The 22,341-nt window shown below is 44.5% G+C and overlaps 1 protein-coding gene and 1 long non-coding RNA gene across 3 annotated transcripts in view; one reads left to right on the top strand and one right to left on the bottom strand.

Moving 5' to 3' along the window:
- Positions 1-12,601: 12,601 nt before the first annotated feature.
- On the bottom strand, positions 12,602-15,701 carry LOC141277949 (uncharacterized). Its single transcript, XR_012329921.1, has 2 exons — positions 15,192-15,701; positions 12,602-13,968 (listed from the first exon to the last, which is right to left on the bottom strand). It is a non-coding gene; the product is annotated as an uncharacterized lncRNA (long non-coding RNA).
- Positions 14,360-22,341, top strand: part of TTC9 (tetratricopeptide repeat domain 9) — a 35,361-nt gene continuing 27,379 nt past the window's right edge. For both annotated transcript variants that reach the window (XM_019921986.3, XM_073800314.1), the window contains exon 1: positions 14,360-14,979. In XM_019921986.3, coding sequence (XP_019777545.1) covers positions 14,580-14,979 — 400 coding nt within the window. In that variant the 5' untranslated portion in view covers positions 14,360-14,579. The remainder of the gene's footprint in view (positions 14,980-22,341) is intronic.

Genomic DNA, 22,341 nt, shown 5'->3' with positions numbered 1-22,341 from the left:
GAACAAACAAAACCCAAAGTTAGCAGAAGGAAAGAAATCATAAAGATCAGAGCAGAAATTAATGAAATAGAAACAAAGAAAACAATGGCAAAGATCACTAAAACTAAAAGCTGGTTCTTTGAGAAGATAAACAAAATTGATAAGCCATTAGCCAGACTCATCAAGAAAAAGAGGGAGAGGACTCAAATCAATAAAATTAGAAATGAAAAAGGAGAAGTTACAACAGACACTGTACAAATACAAAGCATCCTAAGAGACTACTACAAACAACTCTATGCCAATAAAATGGACAACCTGGAAGAAATGGACAAATTCTTAGAAAGGTATAAACTTCCAAGACTGAACCAGGAAGGAATAGAAAATATGAACAGACAAATGACAAGTAATGAAATTAACTGTGATTAAAATTCTTCCAACAAACAGAAGTCCAGGACCAGATGGCTTCACAGTGAATTCTATGAAACATTTAGAGAAGAGCTAACACTCATCCCTCTCAAACTCTTCCAAAACATTGCAGAGGAAGGAACACTCCCAAACTCATTCTATGAGGCCACCATCACCCTGATTCCAAAACCAGATAAAAATACTACAAAAAAGAAAATTACAGACCAATATCACTGATGAATATAGACGCAAAAATCCTCAACAAACTACTAGCAATCAGAATCCAACAACACATCCAATCGTACACCATCATCAAGTGGGATTTATCCCGGGGATGCAAGGTTTCTTCAATATATGCAAATCAATCAATGTGATACACCATATTATCAAATTGAAGAATAAAAACCATATGATCATCTCAATAGATGCAGAAAAAGCTTTTGACAAAATTCAACACCCATTCATGATAAAAACTCTCCAGAAAGTGGGCATAGAAGGAACCTACCTCAACATAATAAAGGTCATATACGACAAACCCACAGCGAACATCATTCTCAGCGGTGAAAAACTGAAAGCATTTCCTCTAAAATCAGGGACAAGACAAGGATGTCCACTCTCACCACTATTATTCAACATAGTTTTGGAAGTCCTAGCCATGGCAATCAGAGAAGAAAAAGAAATAAAAGGAATACAAACTGGAAAAGAAGAAGTAAAACTCTCACTGTTTGCAGATGACATGATACTATACACAGAAAATCCTAAAGAAGCCACCAGAAAACTACTAGAGCTAATCAATGAATTTGGTAAAGTTGCAAGATACAAAATTAATGCACAGAAATCTCTTGCATTCCTATACACTAATGATGAAGAATCTGAAAGAGAAATTAAGGAAACATTCCCATTTACCATTGCAACAAAAACAATAAAATACCTAGGAATAAACCTACCTAGGGAGACAAAAGACCTGTATGCAGAAAACTGTAAGACACTGATGAAAGAAATTAAAGATGATATCAACAGATGGAGAGATATACCATGTTCTTGGATTGGAAGAATCAATATTGTGAAAATGACTATACTACCCAAAGCAATCTACAGGTTCAGTGCAATCCCTATCAAATTACCAATGGCATTTTTTACAGAACTAGAACAAATAATCTTAAAATTTGTAATGGAGACAAAAAAAACCCCGAATAGCCAAAGCAGTCTTGAGGGAAAAAAGTGGAGCTGGAGGAATCAGACTCCCTGACTTCAGACTATACTACAAAGCTACAGTAATCAAGACAATATGGTACTGGCACAAAAACAGAAATATAGATCAGTGGAACAAGGTAGAAAGTCCAGAGATAAACCCACGCACCTATGGTCAACTAATCTATGACAAAGGAGGCAAGGATATACAATGGAGAAAAGACAGTCTCTTCAACAAGTGATGCTGGGAAAACTGGACACCTACATGTAAAAGAATGAACTTAGAACACTCCCTAACACTATACACAAAAATAAACTCAAAATGGATTCGAGACCTAAATGTAAGACTGGACACTATAAAACTCTTAGAGGAAAACATAGGAAGAACACTCTTTGACATAAATCACAGCAAGATCTTTTTTGATCCACCTTCTAGAGTAATGGAAATAAAAACAAAAATAAGCAAATGGGACCTAATGAAACTTAAAAGCTTTTGCAAAGCAAAGGAAACTACAAACAAGATGAAAAGACAACCCTCAGAATGGGAAAAAACATTTGCAAACCAATCAACAGACAAAGGATTAATTTCCAAAATATAAAAACAGCTCATACAGCTCAATACAACCCAATCCAAAAATGGGCAGAAGACCTAAATAGACATTTCTCCCAAGAAGACATACAGATGGCCAAGGAGCACATGGAAAGCTGCTCAACATCACTAACTATTAGAGAAAGGTAAATCTAAACTACACTGAGGTATCGCCTCATACCAGTTAGAATGGGCATCATCAGAAAATCTACAAACAACAAATGCTGGAGAGGGTGTGGAGAAAAGCCGACCCTCTTGCACTGTTGGTGGGAATGTAAATTGATACAGCCACTATGGAGAACAGTATGGAGGTTCCTTCAAAATCTGAAAATAGAATTACCATATGATCCAGCAATCCCACTACTGGGCATATACCCAGAGAAAACCATAATTCAAAAAGACACATGCACCCCAATGTTCCTTGCAGCACTATTTACAATAGCCAGGTCATGGAAGCAACCTAAATGCCCATTGACAGATGAATGGATAAAGAAGATGTGGTACATATATACAATGGAATATTACTCAGCTATAAGAAAGGAATGAAATTGCGTCATTTGTAGAGACGTGGATGAATGTAGAGACTGTGATACAGAGTGAAGTAAGTCAGAAAGAGAAAAACAAATATCGTATATTAATGCCTATATGTGGAACCTAGAAAAATGGTACAGATGAACCGGTTTGCAGGGCAGAAATTGAGACACAGATGTAGAGAACAAACGTATGGACACCAAGTGGGTGAAAGCGGCCGGTGTGCGGGAGGGGGTGGTGGTGGTGTGATGAATTGGGAGATTGGGATTGACATATATACAGTAATATGTATAAAATGGATAACTAATAAGAACCTCCTGTATAATAAATAAATAAACAAACAAACATAATGGTGCTGACATGGGAAAAAATGCATGCTTTTATACATATTATGAGCAATGGTCAGCTTATCTCATTTTATTTTTCTTTTGATAGTACACAAATTCCCCTTTAGCTCTAGCAAATAGATAGGTACAATAAAAAAACAAATACCTATTTCTCTCTTGACGTAGCCAGGCTCCAAAGACGTTCTCCCAATATTCCCTACCCCCTAGTATTTACAACCTGTGTAGTCCCCTACCACTTTGTACCCGGATTAGTCTGTGTGACCAATAGACTATGGCAGAAAGTATGATAAGTCACTTCTGAGATTAGGTTTTAAAAGACTATGGATCTCTTACAACTCTCACCTAGGCAGAAGCCAGGTAGCATGTCATGAGGACATTCAAGAAGCCTATGAAGAAACCTACCTAGAGAAGAACTAAGATGTCCAACCAAAGGGTAGCAATGGACGTGCACCTCCCAGCATTGATGTGAGTGAGTTCGGGACTGGAATCTCCTCCCGTAGAGCCTTCAGATAACTTCAGTGCTGGCCATCAGCTTGACTGGAACTTTCTGAGAGACCTTGAGCCAGAATCACCTAACTAAGATGCTCCCACAGAAATTGTGGGACTGTTTAAGAACAGTAAATTATATTTTAAGCTGCTAAATTTTGAGATAATTTGTTACTCAGCTTTGGATAACTGATACATCTCTCCAGCAATTCTGTAGGGGAAAAAAGTTATGGGTTTGTGTTTCAGAAAAGGCTGTTAAAATGTTAAATGACTCCCGATGCACACATAAAATTATGAGGCACAGAACAAAGAGAAAAAATCCATATACGCACAACCTCACATACCAACAGCAGAGCAGGTCTCAGCGTTTGGCTGAATAGGCTGCTGCCAAGCAGATAGAATTTGAGAGTAAAAAGGTTGTGATTAGCTCCAAATAGCTTGCCCTATTAATGTGAAATTTTACCAGTAAAGACAAATTTCGTTGGGTCTTTTTAAAAACAGTTTTTTTCTATTTCTTTCTTTCTTTTATTTATTTATTTATTTTTGCTGTGTTGGGTCTTCATTGCTGCATGCAAATTCTTAACCGCTGCGCCACCAGGGAAGCCCTCGTTGGGTCTTATAGTATCAGGACTACAAGTCTGGGACCCTTAAAGACGGCATCAGGTCTTTAAGGGTCTCCTGAAAGGCATAACATCTTAAAACAATATTTATAATAGGGTCATGACAGAAAACAATATCTAACTCTAATAATGGTTCATCTGAAAAGACTTTTAATACTGAGATTACTTACAAAAGTGTGGGCACGGTTACTGGCACCAAGAAAGAATGTTGGAGCATCCAGAGACCATAGGAGAGGCAAGATATTTGGGCAAAAGGTAGGAATTGTGTTATCAGAGTCCACTGACAGGTGGACCCAAGGAGGAGGGGGCACTCCATCATAACTACCACAATGTCAGGACATGGTCACCCCCAAAACCATGGTTCCCCAGGGAGAGAGAAAGTGGGAAAGAAATTTATTCATCTCTGTCTTCCCCCATCCTCCAGTCTCATGTTGGGGCTTTCCTTTGGGCAAAGCTGACTGGCAGCAAGAGGGCAAAGGAGCCCAGCTGGTGCAGGGGTCAGTCTCCCAGGGCAAAGCCAGACAGAAGAGGACAGAGAATGGATGGTGAGGCATGGCACTGTATTAGAGAATTTCTAGATTCTTAAAGAATTTTAAGGTCATCTAAGACAGTCCACCAGGCAGTCTGTGTAAATCCTATTTACTTCACCTCCAGCAGATGTACCAAAACCTCCAATGGTAGCAAAAAGCATGGCCTCTGGATTCAGGCAGGCCTGCTCCCCACTGCCAAGTTGTGTGACCTTGGGCAAATGACCTAACCTCTGAAAACTCAGGTTTCTTCTTTGTAATGCAAGCATCCTAATAACAACCTCACTGGGTTGTGGTGAAATTAAATAATAAACACAAAGGTGAGGAGACTGGGCTGTTCCCTGACAGGGAGCTGTTGACCTAGTTAAGCGTGAAAAATTTGATTACCAGATTCACAGTGCTACCCGACTTCCAAACTAGTTGAGTGGTTCATAAAGCCATCTTCGTTTCTACTTAAACACCCATCAGCTGATGCCTGGTAAAAGCATTCTGATACATCCATATAAACAAATACTGTATAGGTATATTTTTAAATGTGGTAGTTCTCTATATACTGAAGTACAATGGTTTTCAAGATAATACTTATAATTTAAGATAGATATGGAGATAGATAGGTAGATAGGTAGGTAGATAGATGGATAGGTAACCTCTGGAGCGATTCACAAGAAACAAGGAACAGTGGTTCCATTAGGAAGGATTTGGGAAGACTGAGCCCAGCGGTAGAAGGACATTTTGATTTTTATTATATAATCTTGATACCTAAAGTCTTTTGAGTTATATTCTTCTGTTTATTCCATTTTTTCCACAACCATTACAAAACTACAAAAAAAAAAAAATAAGACACTATCCCTACTTTCCAGTAGCTCCAGTCTAGTTGACAAAAAAGCAAGTAGATAACCATTATGCAGTGTAATAAGTGTGGCCTATCTGATTTTCCTTATTTAAAACTTGAAGACACACACACACACACACACACACACACACACACACACACACACCCCAATTGCCCCTTAAACTCCCTTTTTTTCATTGTACTCATCACATTCTAACATCTTATATAATTTATTTATTTATGATATTTATTGTCAGTCTCCCTCCATTCTATGAATGTGAAAATTTTTGCCTGTTTTGTTCATTGATAGATCTCCAATGCCTGAAATGGTAAATTTTTTCAATGGGTGTTTGTTGAACTAATGTTGAATGAATAAATGTTATGTAATATAAAATTATGAAAAAGGAGCTATCAGAACACAGCAGAAGGAACACAAAATATGTACATGGAGGTCAGTAAGGCTTCACAGTAGAAGTGACATTTGTGCTGTCTTGAAGCAAATCTGAGTGACTTTGCCTGAAAGGCCTAATGCTCTAAGAGCAAGTAAATGAGAAATACAGAAAGATGAAACACACAGGGAACTGGAAGTCCAAAGGTATAAAGATATGACAGAATGACATGTATGAAAAACTGAACATATGGCAACAAGTATGGGTTGCTGTTAATTGTTTATGATGGTGGGATGATGGGTTCTTGAAGATTTGTTACATTGCTATTTCTTCTATGTATGTTCAAATTTTTTCCATAACACAAAGTTAAGAATAAATGGGGGCTTCCCTGGTGGCGCAGTGGTTGAGAGTCCGCCTGCCGATGCAGGGGACATGGGTTCACGCCCCGGTCCGGAAGGATCCCACATGCCGCGGAGTGGTTGGGCCCGTGAGCCATGGCCGCTGAGCCTGCACGTCCGGAGCCTGTGCTCCGCAACGAGAGAGACCACGACAGTGAGAGGCCCGCGTACCGCAAAAAAAAAAAAAAAGAATAAACGAATAAGGGGCTTCCCTGGTGGTCCAGTGGTAAAGACTCCGCTCTCCCACTGGAGGAGGAACGGGTTCAATCCCTGGTCGGGGAACTAAGAGCCCTCAAAGATCCCGCATGCCGCAGGTTGCGGCTAAAATAAATAAATAAAGTTTTAAAAGAATAAACCTTTGTATAAAAAAAAAGAATAAATGAATAAGTAAACCACTTTTGAAGAGTGTAAAAGAACTTTAAAAAATGTTTTCTAGGCAGGGGGACATGGCTGTGGTTACCAGCCACAAGTAACAGCAGCCAAACTAGGGTGGCAGTAGGTAGTAGGTGAAAAGGGTAAATACCAGAGAAGGAACATATAAGTCCATAGTTTTTCAGTTGTAAATGACAACTCAAACAAGCTCAAGTGTAAAGGGGAATCATGATTGGTTCACATGCTAGGAAGTCCAAGGAAGTATCTGGGCATTAAAAACTGCAGGATCTAAGAACTTAATGGATACCACTAGAGCTTTGTCTCTCCCTCATATCCTTTTTATCTCTGTTCAACTTCGGTTTTCAGATAGGCCTTCCCTAGGTGGTAAGCAAGATGGCCATCGATAGCCCCCACTTCAAATCCTCCCAACTTAAAAAACCACTCTCTCCCAGTGTCCGTATATATCTCTCAGGGAAAATTCTGATTCTCTACTTGGGTCACGTGCTCCTCCCTGACCAAACACTACAGGGTAGAGAGATGGTACGGAATGATTGGCCAAGCCTAGAATAGGCACTAGCAGAAGAAGATGGAGGCTCAGACACTCTTTTTGGTGTTCTGAGCACCCAATTCCAGTGTAGGGGCGGGGGAGTTCCACCCGACACCAACAAGCAATACTTCAGACACCAGCTGCGTGTCCTACAATTAACCTCAATTCTGACACTGTCTACCCAAAGATAGCATCAGACTCCACAGGTCCTACAAGACTGCCACACCTGCTCCTACTTCAGATGCCAGTCGTAAGTCCAGGTTGTTACCTGTACTTCTGACCAACAAGCTGTAAATCAGAGGTTTCCATGATTCCCCCCCACCCCGCCCCTCATGTTTGATAAACGTGCTAGAGAGGCTCACAGAACTCAGGAAATCCATTTACTCACTAGATTACCGACTTAGTATAAAAGGATACAACTCAGGAACATCCAAATAGTAGAGATGCATAGGGCAGGATATGTGGGAAGTGGCACGGAGCTTCCATGCTCTCTCCAGGCATCCCGTTCTCCCCAAATCTCCATGTGTTCAGCAACCTGAAAGCTCTCTGAATTGTGTCCTTTTGGTTTTCTTATGGAGGCCTCATTACATAGGCATGATTGATTAAATAATTGATCATTGGTGATTGGACTCCAGCTGCAACTCCTCCCCCCTTCCCCAGAAGTTGGATGTCCAAGGACTGAAAATTCCAGTCCTCTAATCACATGGTTGACTCCACTAGCAACCAGCCTCCAGCCTTAGGTGAGTTCCAAAATCATCTCATCAGCAAAAAGAAAAGACACCTTCGTTGCTCTCATTATTCAGGAAATTCCAAGGGTTTTAGGAGCTCTGTGCCAGAAACAGAGATGAAGATCAATTATATATTCCTTATTATAAATCATAATATCTAGACTTCCCTGGAGGTGCAGTGGTTGAGAATCCACTTGCCAATGCAGGCGACATAGGTTCGATCTCTGGTCCGGGAAGATCCCACATGCCGTGGAGCAACTAAACCCATGCGCCAGAACTGCTGAGCCTCTGTGCCACACTACTGAAGTCCACACCCTAGAGCCCATGTGCTGCCACTACTGAGCCCACACACCACAACTACTGAAGCTCACTCACTCTAAGACCCGTGTGCCACAACTACTGAGCCTGTGTGCTGCAACTACTGAAGCCCACGCACCTAGAGCCCGTGCTCTGCAACAAGAGAAGCCACTGCAATGAGAAGCCTGCACACCACAATGAAAAGTAGCCCCTGCTCACCGCACCTAGAGAAAGCCCGCGCACAGCAACGAAGACCCAACGCAGCCAAAAATAATAAAAAATAAAACAATAAAAAATGAATCATAATATAGACACCATGATTGACAGCTCAACCAGGACCACATGGAATAGGGGAAGGAAGAATCCCTTAAGGAAGACAGGGTAGCAGATCCAAATAACTGACATCATAGCCCCCATGGAGGGCTACAATTGATATTGGAGATGGGAAGACTGGGGGGTGCAGAGTGGACTGAGTAGCAGGAGAGTGTAAGGATAGAGAGAGAGGGTTTATTTTTCTAAATAAGACCAGACTGAACCAGGTTCTGGAATGATAGAGAAATTTTTGTTGGGGTGGGGGTGGGGGTATGAAAATATGAAACTCACATTAGCCTCATATGGTTAATGTTACATCTGGGGATGAGATAGTTAAAAATCTCCCACTTGTCCATAGAGGGATTTTTGAAGGTTGAATATGGATTAAAAACTGGTGATGGAAATGCTGTAATTTTCTCAGGTAAATTGTGAAATTGAGTGTCATTAGAAAAACATCCCGAAAATAGCATTGGTTTTGTTGGCATGTGACCAAACCCTGAACAGCTTAGATTAGTATAAAAGAGATTCAAATATATGTCTTTCACATATGCTTAAGAAACTGAGCTGAAGGAAGAGAAAAAAGCAGCACATGCCATCTGTTTAGGAGGTAAGAAAGCTCCGGAGAGAGTTTGGAAAGAAAGGGAGGCTTCAGTCTTCTAAGACCTGTAGGCAGTGAGAAAGGCAGAGACGCAAAGAAACAGAAACAAGGTCAGGACCAAGGGCACATACAGAGCCTGAGGCCCGTAAAGCCAGCAGGAGCACTGTGCCTTCTGCTGTGTACCACACCAAATTCTTCCCATCGAAATAATCCACATACACCTCTAAGAAATCCTGCAACGTGTCTCAGCGGCAATGAGCTATTACCATTAGTGGTATGATCGATCATGCATAGGACTCATTGACCTATGCCCCGTGCTTGCCTGTTAGGAATGAAGGAAGAGGTTTTGATGACATTGGGCCAAAGAATCAATGAAACCAACCGTGTAGTAGAAACCTACTATGGCTCAACCATTGTTCTCCCCTGTGAGGTTCATGAGCAAGCAATACATTCAAGAATCATCTATAGATGAGAAGTCAAAATATTACTTTATTTCCACCTGAATAGGTGCCCAATTTCTTAGTGCAGGGTTCTCCTGTAAAAACAAGATTGGAGAAAAAGTAAAGGCCAATAGTAAAGGCCTACATGAATGCTTCCCTCCCCATTACACACCAAAATCTCACCCTCTGTCCTGCCATACTGGGCCAGAAAGAGAAGCAATAAAAAGTATGGTTGGCTATGCATTTGAGGAAGAGAAAACAAGACGGCGAGATCCCAAGAGGAGGCTCTAGCTCAGCTTACCTATTCCTGCTGCACGAAATAGAAGAGGAAACTGCATGGAGGTTCAGAACCCTGCCCTTGTGAAATGTGGACCAATTAATTTCCTGGAATCTGCCCAATCTAATGAACAAGTCTTCTCTGGGAGAAAGCAAAGACCAGGAGAGAAGGGGAGAGATGGAATGTCCCTTTCCTTTAAATACTTTCTCCCCAAAATGTGGGCCATGGACCAGCAGTATCATCATCTACTGGTAGTTTGTTAAAAACACACATTCTTGGGCCCCACCCTAAATTAGTAGAATCAGGGAATTGCTTTTTTTTTTTTTTTTTTTGAGGTACGCGGGCCTCTCACTGTTGTGGCCTCTCCCGTTGCGGAGCACAGGCTCCGGACGCGCAGGCTCAGCGGCCATGGCTCACGGGCCCAGCCGCTCCGCGGCATGTGGGATCTTCCTGGACCGGGGCACGAACCCGTGTCCCCTGCATCGGCAGGCGGACTCTTAACCACTGCGCCACCAGGGAAGCCCAGGGAATTGCTCTTTAATAAGATCTCCTGTGGAGTCACATGCATGTTAAAGTTTGAGAAGCACTGAGTTTGTGAATCCTAAATCCATGCCCAAATTGTCTGTCGTTTGGATCTTCACTCGCTGAAATAGTGCTCTGCATATAGTCAATAGTTAATGAAAAGATGTTTGAGAAATTCCCTTTGGCACCTAATTAATTCCATTTGAAGGGAGGAGGCCATTTCTGAGAAACCAGCACACACTTACCAATGAGTGGCTTAGACAGAGACAGAAGCATACTAGAAACAAGCAAACAAAACTGTTCTAGACATACACACACGGCTCTGCAGTGTGGGACAGATGGGCATAGTCAGTTTCCTCTCACACCATCCCCCCCGCCCATAATATTCCCTCCCTTCCTCACTCATGCTCTCCTTCATCCAAGCTAGTCTGAAGCTCTTATGTTGAGCTCTGTTTCCTACACAGGATAGTACCACGTGTGTTACGTGTCTTTTGCAGCTCTGTCCTCAAACCCAACATTGAAGAATGAGACACTGTACCATTAAGCCAGGACACAGAAGGAAAACAAAAAGCAATTGGGCACATCAGTACTTCTCACATTTAAATACTGTGACCATCACGACCCAATTCACATCTTATCTCTGACCGTAGCCAAATCCCAGGCCTGGATGTTCATCTGATATTTGCTTTCAGTGGCTCTTCCTACCTAAGTAGGAAGGTAACAATAAAAATTCAGAGCACCCAACTCCCAGTTTCTTCTCTTTGCTCTACCTGACACGATACCCTAAAGTGAAAAGGGCCAGGGGTTGGCAAATGTGGACTGAGTCTGCCGTAACATTATTATGTAATCCAATAACGATAAGATTTAATGAGTCATAATTAAAGTCATAATGTGCTGAGCACTTACAATGTACTTCACAACAACTCTGTGAAGTAAGTAGTAACCCCGTTTAATGAGTGAGGAAATTTGAAGTTGTCAGAAGTTGAATAACTTGCTCAGGAAGCAGCGAAGTTAGAATTCCAACCCACACCTGTCTAAGTCCAAAGCCTCTTAACCACTGAACTAGTATGATCTCTCACTGATCAGAAACTACTCTAAACTCACTGCGTGAGTAGAAAATCATTTTCCGGTTCTGAAGAACCTAGGGGCAGGACAGGAATAAAGATGCAGACATAGAGAATGGACTTGAGGACATGGGGGGGGGGGGCAGGGTAAGCTGGGATGAAGTGAGAGAGTGGCACGGACATATATACACTACCAAATGTAGAATAGATAGCTAGTGGGAAGCAGCCGCATGGCACAGGAAGATCAGCTCGGTGCTTTGTGTCTACCTAGAGGGGTGGGATAAGGAGGGTGGGAGGGAGACGCAAGAGGGAGGAGATATGGGGATATATGTATATGTATAGCTGATTCACCATGTTATACAGCAGAAACTAACACACCATTGTAAAGCAATTATACTCCAATAAAGATGTTAAAAAAAAAAAACATTTTCCTTCTCTGGGGCTATGAGGAGGATTAGATGAGAATAAAGATGTTCAAGCACTTAGAAAAGTAAGGTGCTGTAACACATAAGGTACAATTTAGTACATTAAGGCTGTGTCCAAATAAAAACCCTCAGTACCATACAAATGGTAAGTACACCTGTGAAAAGTGTTCACCCTTGAAATTAGAGATATCCCAGTTTGTTCGATACACAGTTCTTATTTATCAAATTAGAAAATATTTTTAAAAATTTAATCCTCCATGGTGGCAAGGATGTTGGGAAACTAGTACGTTGCTGGTGGGAGGTCAAGTTAATACAACCTTTCTAAAAAGCAGATTGAAAGTATGTTCCAAGACATTTTTAGACATTAGCATAATTTCTTGCAAGGAAAAACAAATTAGGACAAAAATTTAAGTATAAATATAGTTAGTTAAGAGCATAGATACTGAGACCAGATTGCCTGGATTTAAATCCCAGCTCTACTTCTTATTAGCATTGTGACCTTGGGCAAGTCTCTGTGACCTGGTGTCCAAAATAGGGATAATAATAGCACCTATTTCACTGGATTGTTATGATATAAGTGGTATCTATTATTTGTATTATCTCAGTGTTTTTTGTAATACCGAACAATTGGAATCAATCTATCTGACCACAGAAAAATGATTAAGTACGCTATGCTGTAGACACAAAGGGAATATTATGAAGTCATTAAAAATAAGGCTTTAAAAGACTATTTAATCACATTTAATGTAAAGTAAAAAGAGCAGGAAACTGTATATATCGTCCCATACCACTCATGTTCATTAAAAGAGCACTTTGTACAGATACAGATGTATAGAAAACAACCAGTAGGAATTACATCAAAATATTAACAAAGAATATATCTGGGTGACAGTGTAGGGTTGGGGGTTTCTTTATACGTTTCTGTACTTTGCAAATCCTCCAGAGCAGTGTTTTTCACACTCTTCACAGGCATATGAATCACCTGGTAATCTTGTTAAAATGCAGATTCTGGATCAGTAGGTCTGGGATTTTGCAGATTCTCCACCTTTAACAGGTTCCCGGGCGATGCTGGTGCTACAGGCCCAAGGTCTCCACTTTGAGTAGCAAGGTTTTGGAGCAGGGGTCCTCAAACGTGAGTGTGCATCTGAACCAAGTGGGGGTGGGTGGATCCCATGCCTAGAGTTTCTGATTTTAGTAGGTCTGGAGTGGGACCCTAGAAACTGCATTTCTGTTTTGCAGGTGATCCTGATGCTGCAGGTCTGGAAACCATGCTTCAAAAACCACTGCTGTAGACTATATATACATATACTTTTTTCTCAGCATCATAAAGGAGGGGGGAGCACTAAAAAACAGGCCAGCCTTCTCCACTGTTTACAAAATCAAATGCAAACGCTTCATCCAAATGCCTCCATAATCTAACCTGATCATTTCCAGTTACTTTTGTTTAGGCCATAAAAATCACACCACTAGTGCCCTAAACACACCCAAGATTCCGAACATCATGCCCTCTGCTGTTTCCTCACTCTGGTTGAGATGTCATTTCCTTCTATCTCCTCATGCCCAGATCTTACCCATCTGTCAAGGCCTTCGAAGGCCATTTCCGGTACAAAGCTTCCCTTCCTTGGGGCTCCACGGGACTTTCTGTTCCTCCCTGATGACACTTACCAATCTCTACCTGGCAGAGTGACTCTGCCGGTGGGTGGTGTATCTCCCCCAGTAGACTGGGAGTTAGTTAATGGTGAGCAGGGCATCCCTTCCTTGACTATCTTTGTCTGCCCCCTGACTTCAGCAAATCCCCAGTAGACAGCCGCCGCTCAGGGCAGGCTGAAAGAATGAATGAACGAAGGGATGGAACCTCCCGAAGCAGGGCAGAACTGTCCTGGAAATGGAAATTCGAATGCACGCCCAGCCTTGATGACCGACAGTAACAGGTGTTTTCCATCTCTGATGTCTGATTCATTCTGCACAACTGCCTGCACACCCAGGCTTCGACACACGGCGGCTCCTGGAATCCAGCGCCCTACACGCTGAAGTGCCCACTGTGTTCTGGGCGCCTGGGCAGCCACACACGGAGACACACCTCAGCGACAACCTGCATCCACAAAAAAAAGAGGCCCTGCCACCTTAAAAATATTAACGCCTCACTGCAAAGAACACGCGCGCGCGCGCACACACACACACACACAGACCCCCTCCCCCGTGTGCCTCTTTCAGACTAGGCGCGTCTCCGAGGGCTGGATTGAATGGGAAAGAAAGGGCCAGTCTTTGTCATTAATCCTCCCCTCCTTCAGGCGAGCCAAGCTTCTTCCGGGTCAGCGACAATCACCGCCAACCCCAGCAGGCCCTCGGTCCCCCTCACCGCTAGCCCCGGAGCGCGCGAGGGCCAGGTCGCCACCGCCCACAGGTTGAGGGAGGGGAGGAGGGCGAGGAGGAGAGCGGGCGGCGCGGGAGGAGGGGAGGGAGGGAGGGAGGGAGGAGGGAAGGAGGGGAAGGCAATCCGAGGAGGAGGAGGAGAGAGCAGCCTCCCGCAGCTGGCGAGGAGAATGGGAGTGCGGGACGACAGACCGCCGCGGGGTGTTACGGCCGCGGCCAAGCTTGCCAGGCGTGGGGCAGGCGCCCGGCGCTTTTAAACCCGGGAGGGCGCGGCGGCGGCGGCGGCGGCGGGCGGATCGCGGCGCGCGCTGGGCGCCGGGTGGCGGCCGAATGGAGAGGAAGGGCTCGGCGGCCAAGGGGAACCCGAGCCCGCCGGCAGCCGGCGAGGCTCAACGGCCGCAGCCGCCACTGTGCGTCCCGGGCGGCGGCGGAGGGACCCCGGCGCGGGGCCAGGGTGGCGCGGCTGCGGAGCCAGCCGAGTTCATCCGGCGAGCGCACGAGTTCAAGAGCCAAGGGGCGCAGTGCTACAAGGATAAGAAATTCCGCGAAGCCATCGGCAAATACCACAGGGCGTTGCTGGAGCTGAAGGGGCTGCTGCCGGCCTCCGGGGAACGGGAGCGGGACTCGCGCGCGGCCTCCCCGGCCGGGGCCCCCAACCCCGGGAGCCTCTCGGAGGAGCAGAGCAAGACGGTGGAAGCCATCGAGATCGACTGCTACAACAGCCTGGCAGGTGAGCCGCGCCGCGCCCCCGACCCCTCCTCTCCCTGCCCTCCCGATCTCCCGCCAGGCGCCGGTCCCCATTCCCCAGCCCCGGGCCTCCGGGTCACAGCCGACCGCCGCGGCGCGCCGCGACGCACACGCCCCCGCTGGGACCGTGCCGCTCTGGGAAGGAGAACCTGAAAGGGGGGCGCTTTGGGAAAAGTGTGACTTTTAGGATTATACCTTCCAAAACTCGTTGTCATCTCGCATTCCTCCCCCGCATCCTCGTAAATCTCGCCTATAAATAACTGGACCGAGAGATGGGGACCCAGCCGGCCTGGCGGCGACTGCTACTGCTACTACTGCTCGCCAGTGGCCCTGGGTCCAAATGCGGGCAGCAGCACCCAGGGTGGGCCACCCGCACCCACGGCATGCCCAGTGGCTGCTTGCCTCAGGGATCGTTAGCACCAGAGCTCGCCCTCACCTTCCCCGCAGCTGACCGCATCCCTCTGGGTCAAGTCCTTCCCCAAGTTTCTTTGGCCCCAGTAGCAAAGGGCAGTTTGCTACGATGCCTTCAGCATCTCAAGCAAAATGGATTCCAAAATGCACTTTCTTCTCTCTGAGCTCTGCTGGGGCCCGGGTTGCCAGGTGAAGAGAGCGATCTCAACGGAAAGCTAGTCCAAGGTTGGGCTTGAGTTGTGCTGCATTCTAGCTCTTCTCCCTGCCTCACTCCGTGTAGCGCTGGTTCTCACACCAGCTAGCTGCTAGGCTTGAGGAAAACGGAGCCCTTTTATTGGGATAAGAAGGTGAGGTATACATTCCCGAGTACACTTTGGGGGTTAAGGTCAAAGGCGGGCGTTTTAAAAATTAACTTTGGCACAGAAAATTTTAAAGTCTCTAAAACCGGAGGAGTCGGGGTCACTCCAGGGGCTTCATGTGAGAAAGTGGAAGATGTTGGCAGAGGCAATGGCCTTATATTTGAAAAACACTCTCTCTCTTCTCCCACCCCATTTGGTGGCATCTGGGCATGATGCAGCTCCTCTGGCCAGATAAAGGCCATCGCTCCTAATCCTTAATCCTTGAAGTTGCTTAAACTAGCTCTGGACAGTTGTAGCAGAGTCAAGTTGGGAGAATGGGTGTGGTTGGGGACGGTGGATTTGTCTGGGGCCCAGACAGCTGGGGATGAAAACAAATGTATGGACAATTCTGCTCTGTTCCTAAGTGCCAGTCAGCTCAGTTCCCTTTGAGATCTCTGGCGCCAGCCTACCTCTGCCTTCCCATAACGCCACGTCCAGTGTCATCTCTAGTCAGGCAAAGCCCAGGCACTTTGTAGATTGTTAAGTAGTTTACAAACTTAAAGGATTAATGATAATAGTAGTAGTAGCAATTGTGGAAATGGTGGTGCTGATAGCAGTACTAGTAATAACGGCAGCAGATAAAGTAGTAGGAATACAGCATAGATGGACTATTTCAATCCATCGCAAGGTACACCATGACTCCCTTTATTTCCCGTAAGTCTCTGGCATATTCATTACTGCCTGATGAATATAAAGGGCAGAGTGGCCATGGGGGAAGGAGGGGGCACTCTGGATCACTAATGCAGTGATTTCAGAGTGGTAATAGAGTCTTATATTCAGTGTTTTCCATGGGCATTCTAGAGTTGCCCCTCACCCCATGCTTTGGCTGCCTGCCGATGGCTAGCACTGCCTACTTTCTACCCCAGAATTGGTTACATTTCCAAGGTGAAACCTAAGCTGTGTCCTTGGTCAGGCCAGCCCACTCAGGGCAGGGCTAAGATCTGGACGGTTCCTCCACTTCCATGCCCACCCCTCCACACACTTTGGAAAACTTTAGTGGCGAGAGAATGGAAAGTAGCAATGGCAGATTTCCCCCTCTGCTGCCTTCTCCGGTGCGCACCACTTATTAATATTAATAACTTGTGGATTACAAAAGTAATGCTTACCTATAAAATGTATTTTCGTTTAGAAAATACAGAATTACCTTTAATCCCACCAACCTAAAGAAATCCATTGTGATATATTTCCTTCCTGTATTTTTTTCTATACCTAAACATAAACTATTTACAAAGCTAAGGACCTCCCGTATCCTGTTTTTATTCCCACTTGCCATCATTGTGTCAGAGCATTTTTACGTTTCACTAAAATATTTTTGTGAAGATTATTTTAAATGGCAACCCAAAATTTGTAAATGTGTGTTTACAATGAGCATTTGATGGAAAGAGAAAGAAAGATGATCGCTGTTATTGCTGTTAGAACCAGAACAGTGCAGCGTGGCCCATAAGATAATCTACCCCCCCCACACCCCACCCCCGTGCCTGATTAAAGGGAGGAGACAGCAACTGCAAGTTTGTTCCAGCAAAAAGGCAACTGGCCCTTCCACTGGGGCTGCAGTGCTGGCTGAGCAGCCCAGTGGGCTTCAGGAGAGAGCAGTCTGAAGATGTTGGTTCTCTCAAGGACCTGTCCTTCCACACAGCTGTGCATAGAGGGAGAGGTTTGGGGTTTAGAAGCAACATGAACTAGCCCAGAAACACCTGGAGGATTAGGCTGTGTTGCTAAGGGCATCTCAGCACCAAACAAAAGACTATTATGAGGCTTCGGGAGGAAACCTAGGTTCAGTGGACCCTTGCACTCTTAATGGAAGACTCCAAGAGAACAGCAAGGGGGCGGTTAGAATCTGTTAAGAGATGTTAACCTAAAAATCCATTTGGATGACTTGAGGTGACCACTTGAAGGGTGTGCAGGCAACGTGCAAAGTGCCTGTGGCTGTGGTCTGTTCTGCCTCGGAGTTCCTTCTGATTAGTAGGGATCTGGCCAGGGGTGCAAGACCCCCAGATTTGATTTTGCATGTCTTATTCTCTAAGAAATTCAAGGAAGGAAATGAGAAGCATCTTCTTCCTTCAGAATTTCTAATGACTTTGATACAATGATTAGAACAGATATTCTGCCTGGGAAGATGTAGACATGTGATTCTTAGCAAGGCTGCAAAAGAAGCATGTACTGGCCTGTCGATCAACTCCCACTGACCTTGAGCAAGACACAGGACTCCCCTGGGGCCTTGGAATGGTCTGTGCAAAACCTCTTGAAGGACAGAACCTTTTGCTTTACAGCTGTTCCTGTGGGGCTGTAGTGGCCCCAGCTGGGTTTGATCAAAATGTTGCAATGCATGACTCTGTTGGTATTTTCAAATGATGTTCAGGACTCAAATGCCCACAGTGGAGATGGGTGCTGACAGGCCATGGCATTGGATCTGAAGGCTAGACGAGAGTCAGCTTATGTCCCTATTCCTGGCATACCTCGTGACTTTGTATAAGTCCCTACCACATCATTTTACCTCCATTTTCTCATCCATTTAGAGCTATGTTTGGGCGGGGGTTTTTTTTTTTTTGTTTGTTTTGTTTTTTACCAGAGGGGCAGATAATATCCATTGATGCCAACTGAAAGTCGCAGGACAGGGGAGTGACAAGGCCTAAAGAAGTCACGCAAGAAAAAGGCCTGGATGGGAGCCAGCTTTATCAGTGCTTGTGGACGTGTCTTGAAGCCATGGGACCGGGCCAGCTACATAATTTGTGAGGCCCAGAGCAAAATGAAAATGTGGGGCTCCTTGTTCAAAAAAGCAGGAAAAAGTTGTCATTAAAAGTTATAAAAGATAAAGTTTTTCCCCTTTCTTTCATGGTTTCTCTCTCGACTGGAATGGTGTTTTTATCTGCTATTTAATGTCATTTCAAGAAAATTACAATTTTAAATTATTGGCATGAATTTACTATTCATCTTTATAGTGTGCAATGCCAGTTTTAAGTGGAAATATAAAAACACTTAACTGGTATATGAAATCATGTCAGTTACACAATTCACGTTTCGTAGCTTGTACATGCATATGTAGTTTCTTCTTTTTTTTTTTTTTTTTTTTTTTTGCGGTACGCGGGCCTCTCACTGTTGTGGCCTCTCCTGTTGCGGAGCACGGGCTCCGGACGCGCAGGCTCAGCGGCCATGGCTCATGGGCCCAGCCGCTCCGCAGCATGTGGGATCTTCCCGGACCGGGGCACGAACCCGCGTCCCCTGCATCGGCAGGCGGACTCTCAGCCACTGCGCCACCAGGGAAGCCCTGTAGTTTATTCTTACTGGAACCATGGAAATGCGGACAAAATGAACTCAACTGCTTTTATTTCCCTTTTTATATGCATACTTTATAGGTGCCCTTTGTACCAGTCTTGGCTTTCTGATGAATAAGGAAAGGAAAAGGAGCTATTCCATACTCCTACCCTAGTCTTTCCTCCTCTGTCATCATTTTCAGCATAAGTGGCTGGCTAGTACAGGGCACTTAAGCAAGAAAGGATGTGATGGGGTTTTAGGTTATTTTTGTTTCTTAGAACACCATTGCTCTCTTTCTGCATTTGAAGCAATTTCTGGGTTGAATGGAAAGCCTGGCCTCTTCGGCTGTCAACGTGTGTGCTTACTTAGTTATTGACCTAAGCCTCTTGTTTGTTGCTGAACTCCCCTGCATTGTGGATCCACTGGAATTCCGTGCTCATGGGGCATCGTGAATGCTATATACTACATGGGCCTGCAAAGAATAGTTGTACCTCTGTCTTCTGCTCAACTTCATGCTCCATTATCCAATCAGGCTTCACTTCCAAAACACAGTTTCAAAGGTAAAATAATTAGAATTTCAAGAAGTCAACAGCAGAGCATTAAACCAAATACAAGGCCCTTCTGAGCATGGGTCTTATGTGACGGCACCCTTAAAGCCACCCCTGCAATGGGACACCAGAAGATGACTGAGTGTATACATCTAAGGTGGACAGAATTAGATATAGACCCTGAGGCAGATTCTAAGACAAAAGATACCCCACAGAAATTGGTGTGGGAACCAGAGAACCAAGCAGGAAGATGGATAAATTACAAATGCAAGAACTCAGTGAGAAGAGAAAAAAAAAAAAAAAGAGGTCAAGAGCTAGAGACAAGCAGTAACCTGGTAGCCAGAAGATGAATTGTTGGGATAAGAGCTGGCAAAGGAGGGGAAAGAAGAGGGGCTTCATGCTAAGTTACTCAGTCAGGATGCTGCCATCTGGATGGGAGAGTTTGACTGGTCAAGCCATTGTTAACCTGAGGCTGTTCCTCAGGCAGCCCCTTGGCCAATAAATCTTAAGCCTGTAAATGTGGCTTCAAAGATCATCTTCCAAGAAAGGATGTGAGAATTGAAACTTGTAGAATGCTTTCAAGGAGAGAAAATTCTGAATGTGGACTTTGGGCTGAGTTTCTAAAGTGGATTCTGAAGTTCCTTAGTTTACCTGCAAAAGTAATGAGTTGGGTGGCTCGTAGCCAGAAACTGTCTAAGATATCTTCAAGTAAGAGTCCCTACAGCCAAAAGGCATGGGAGTGCCCCATCCAAGGCAAGGGCACTTGGCTGCAGGATGGACAGGAGGGCCAAGGTGTGGAGCAGCCCAAAGCTTCACAGGTTGGGAGTGACCTTCAGATGGGACATCCTCTCCTGCCAGCTCTTCTCTTTCTTCACTAGGTTGTGCCTCCTCCAAAGAGCTGGGATAAAAGCCAAATGTTTCAACCAACCAGCCAACCAGCAATTTCTAATTCCCAGATATTTGGCTTTGGGAAGTCAGAGGTCCATGCTGGGACCAGAGTTTGCCATTATCACCAACGCGATTAGTGTGGTCCATTCCTAATTACATAGCAGCAAGCACAGCTCTAGCACAGACAGTGGTACCAGACATTTGAAAAGCCAAAGATAGGGGCTTCCCTGGTGGCGCAGTGGTTGGGAGTCCGCCTGCTGATGCAGGGGACGCGGGTTCGTGCCCCGGTCCGGGAAGATCCCACATGCTGCGGAGCGGCTGGGCCCGTGAGCCATGGCCACTGAGGCTGCGCGTCCGGAGCCTGTGCTCCGCAACGGGAGAGGCCGCAACAGTGAGAGGCCCGCGTACCGCAAAACAAACAAACAAACAAAAAAAAACTGCCAACGATAGGGGAATTCCCTGGCAGTCCGGGACTGGGCTCGGTGCTATCCCTGCCGGGGCCCTGGGTTCGATTCCTGGTCAGGGGACTAAGATTCCGCAAGCCACGTGGTGCGGCAAAAACAAACTTTAAAAAAAAGCCAAAGATAATACGACAGAAGATTAAAAGAGTTTAGTCTTGGCGTTCATATGGCCTTGAAATGATCATAAGCAGTGTAAAGCTCATTATCTTCCTCTTAAACATACACACACATTTTCATATCAGCAATGAAATGATGCCATGTCTGGTAGGACTCAAAACCAACAGTTCCCAAATATTTTTTAAAAAGAAGCAGGATGTAGGAGCTATACTCAATATTTTGTAATAACCTATAAGGGAAAAGAATCTGAAAAAGTATGAGATTATATATAATATATATATATTATATATAAAACTGAATCACTTTGTTATACACCTGAAACTAACACAACATTTTAAATCAACTATACTTCAATTAAAGAAAAAGAAAAAAAAAGGAAGGGGAATGTGTAGTGCCAAGGAGAGCTGACTTGAACTAAAAGAATCCTGGGTTGAAATATATCCAAGTGGACCTTCTCTTCTCTTTCAGCCAAAAGGATTTTAAAACAGCACTGAAATTACAGACAGGGTTTACAGAGAGGAAGCTTGTGGAGCAAAGTTTCTCTGCCACAGTGTGTCTGTGGGAAAAGAACAAAAGTGCTAAGGAAGTGCTAACTAGCTAGCTCGAGAGTTATGGAAAACCAGAATTACGATTTCAGATTTGGTTATGACTCCATACCTTACAGAGGTGTGTGAATTTCCTTGTCAACATTACCACCTTGTTATCAGCGTGAGCTTAGGCATTTCCAAAAATAAGGATACTCACCACTACCTATAGTGACTTATTTAATAACCACCACCACAAAACAACAACTATAATAATAATAGCAGTAACAATAATGGTAGTAAAGACTACCGTGAGGAGCCCAGCTCCTGGCACCCAGTAGATGTTCCACAAATGTGTTTGAAAGGAGTGAAAATGCTTATCCCAGCATCTGTCTCATTAAGGATCCAAGAAATTCAATCATTTCATTAATATTCATTGAGCAACTAATAGGTGCTAGACGCTGGGCCTTGAGGGCTGGGAACACAGGAGTAAACATAAAGAACAAGGTCACTGCCTTTCATGAACTTGCATATGTACCTGTATAACTTTGTGAGAAAGAAAACTCAAGCTGGAGCAGTTAAGTCCCTTGCCCATGGTCACACAGTAGTATGTGGCAAACTGGGATTTCTCATCTGCCAGGTCTGTAATTCCAAAGCCTATAGTCCTAACCATTCACCCCACAACCTCCATCTTTAGAAGTTTCTTCCTTAGGTACTAAAATTTGCCTCCTTGAAATTTCTATCAA

The sequence above is a fragment of the Tursiops truncatus genome, chromosome 2 (genome assembly GCF_011762595.2).
Source record: "Tursiops truncatus isolate mTurTru1 chromosome 2, mTurTru1.mat.Y, whole genome shotgun sequence".
NCBI lineage: Eukaryota > Metazoa > Chordata > Mammalia > Artiodactyla > Delphinidae > Tursiops > Tursiops truncatus.
Note: the sequence above shows the minus strand (reverse complement) of the source record. Positions and strands in the feature narration are given on the sequence as shown.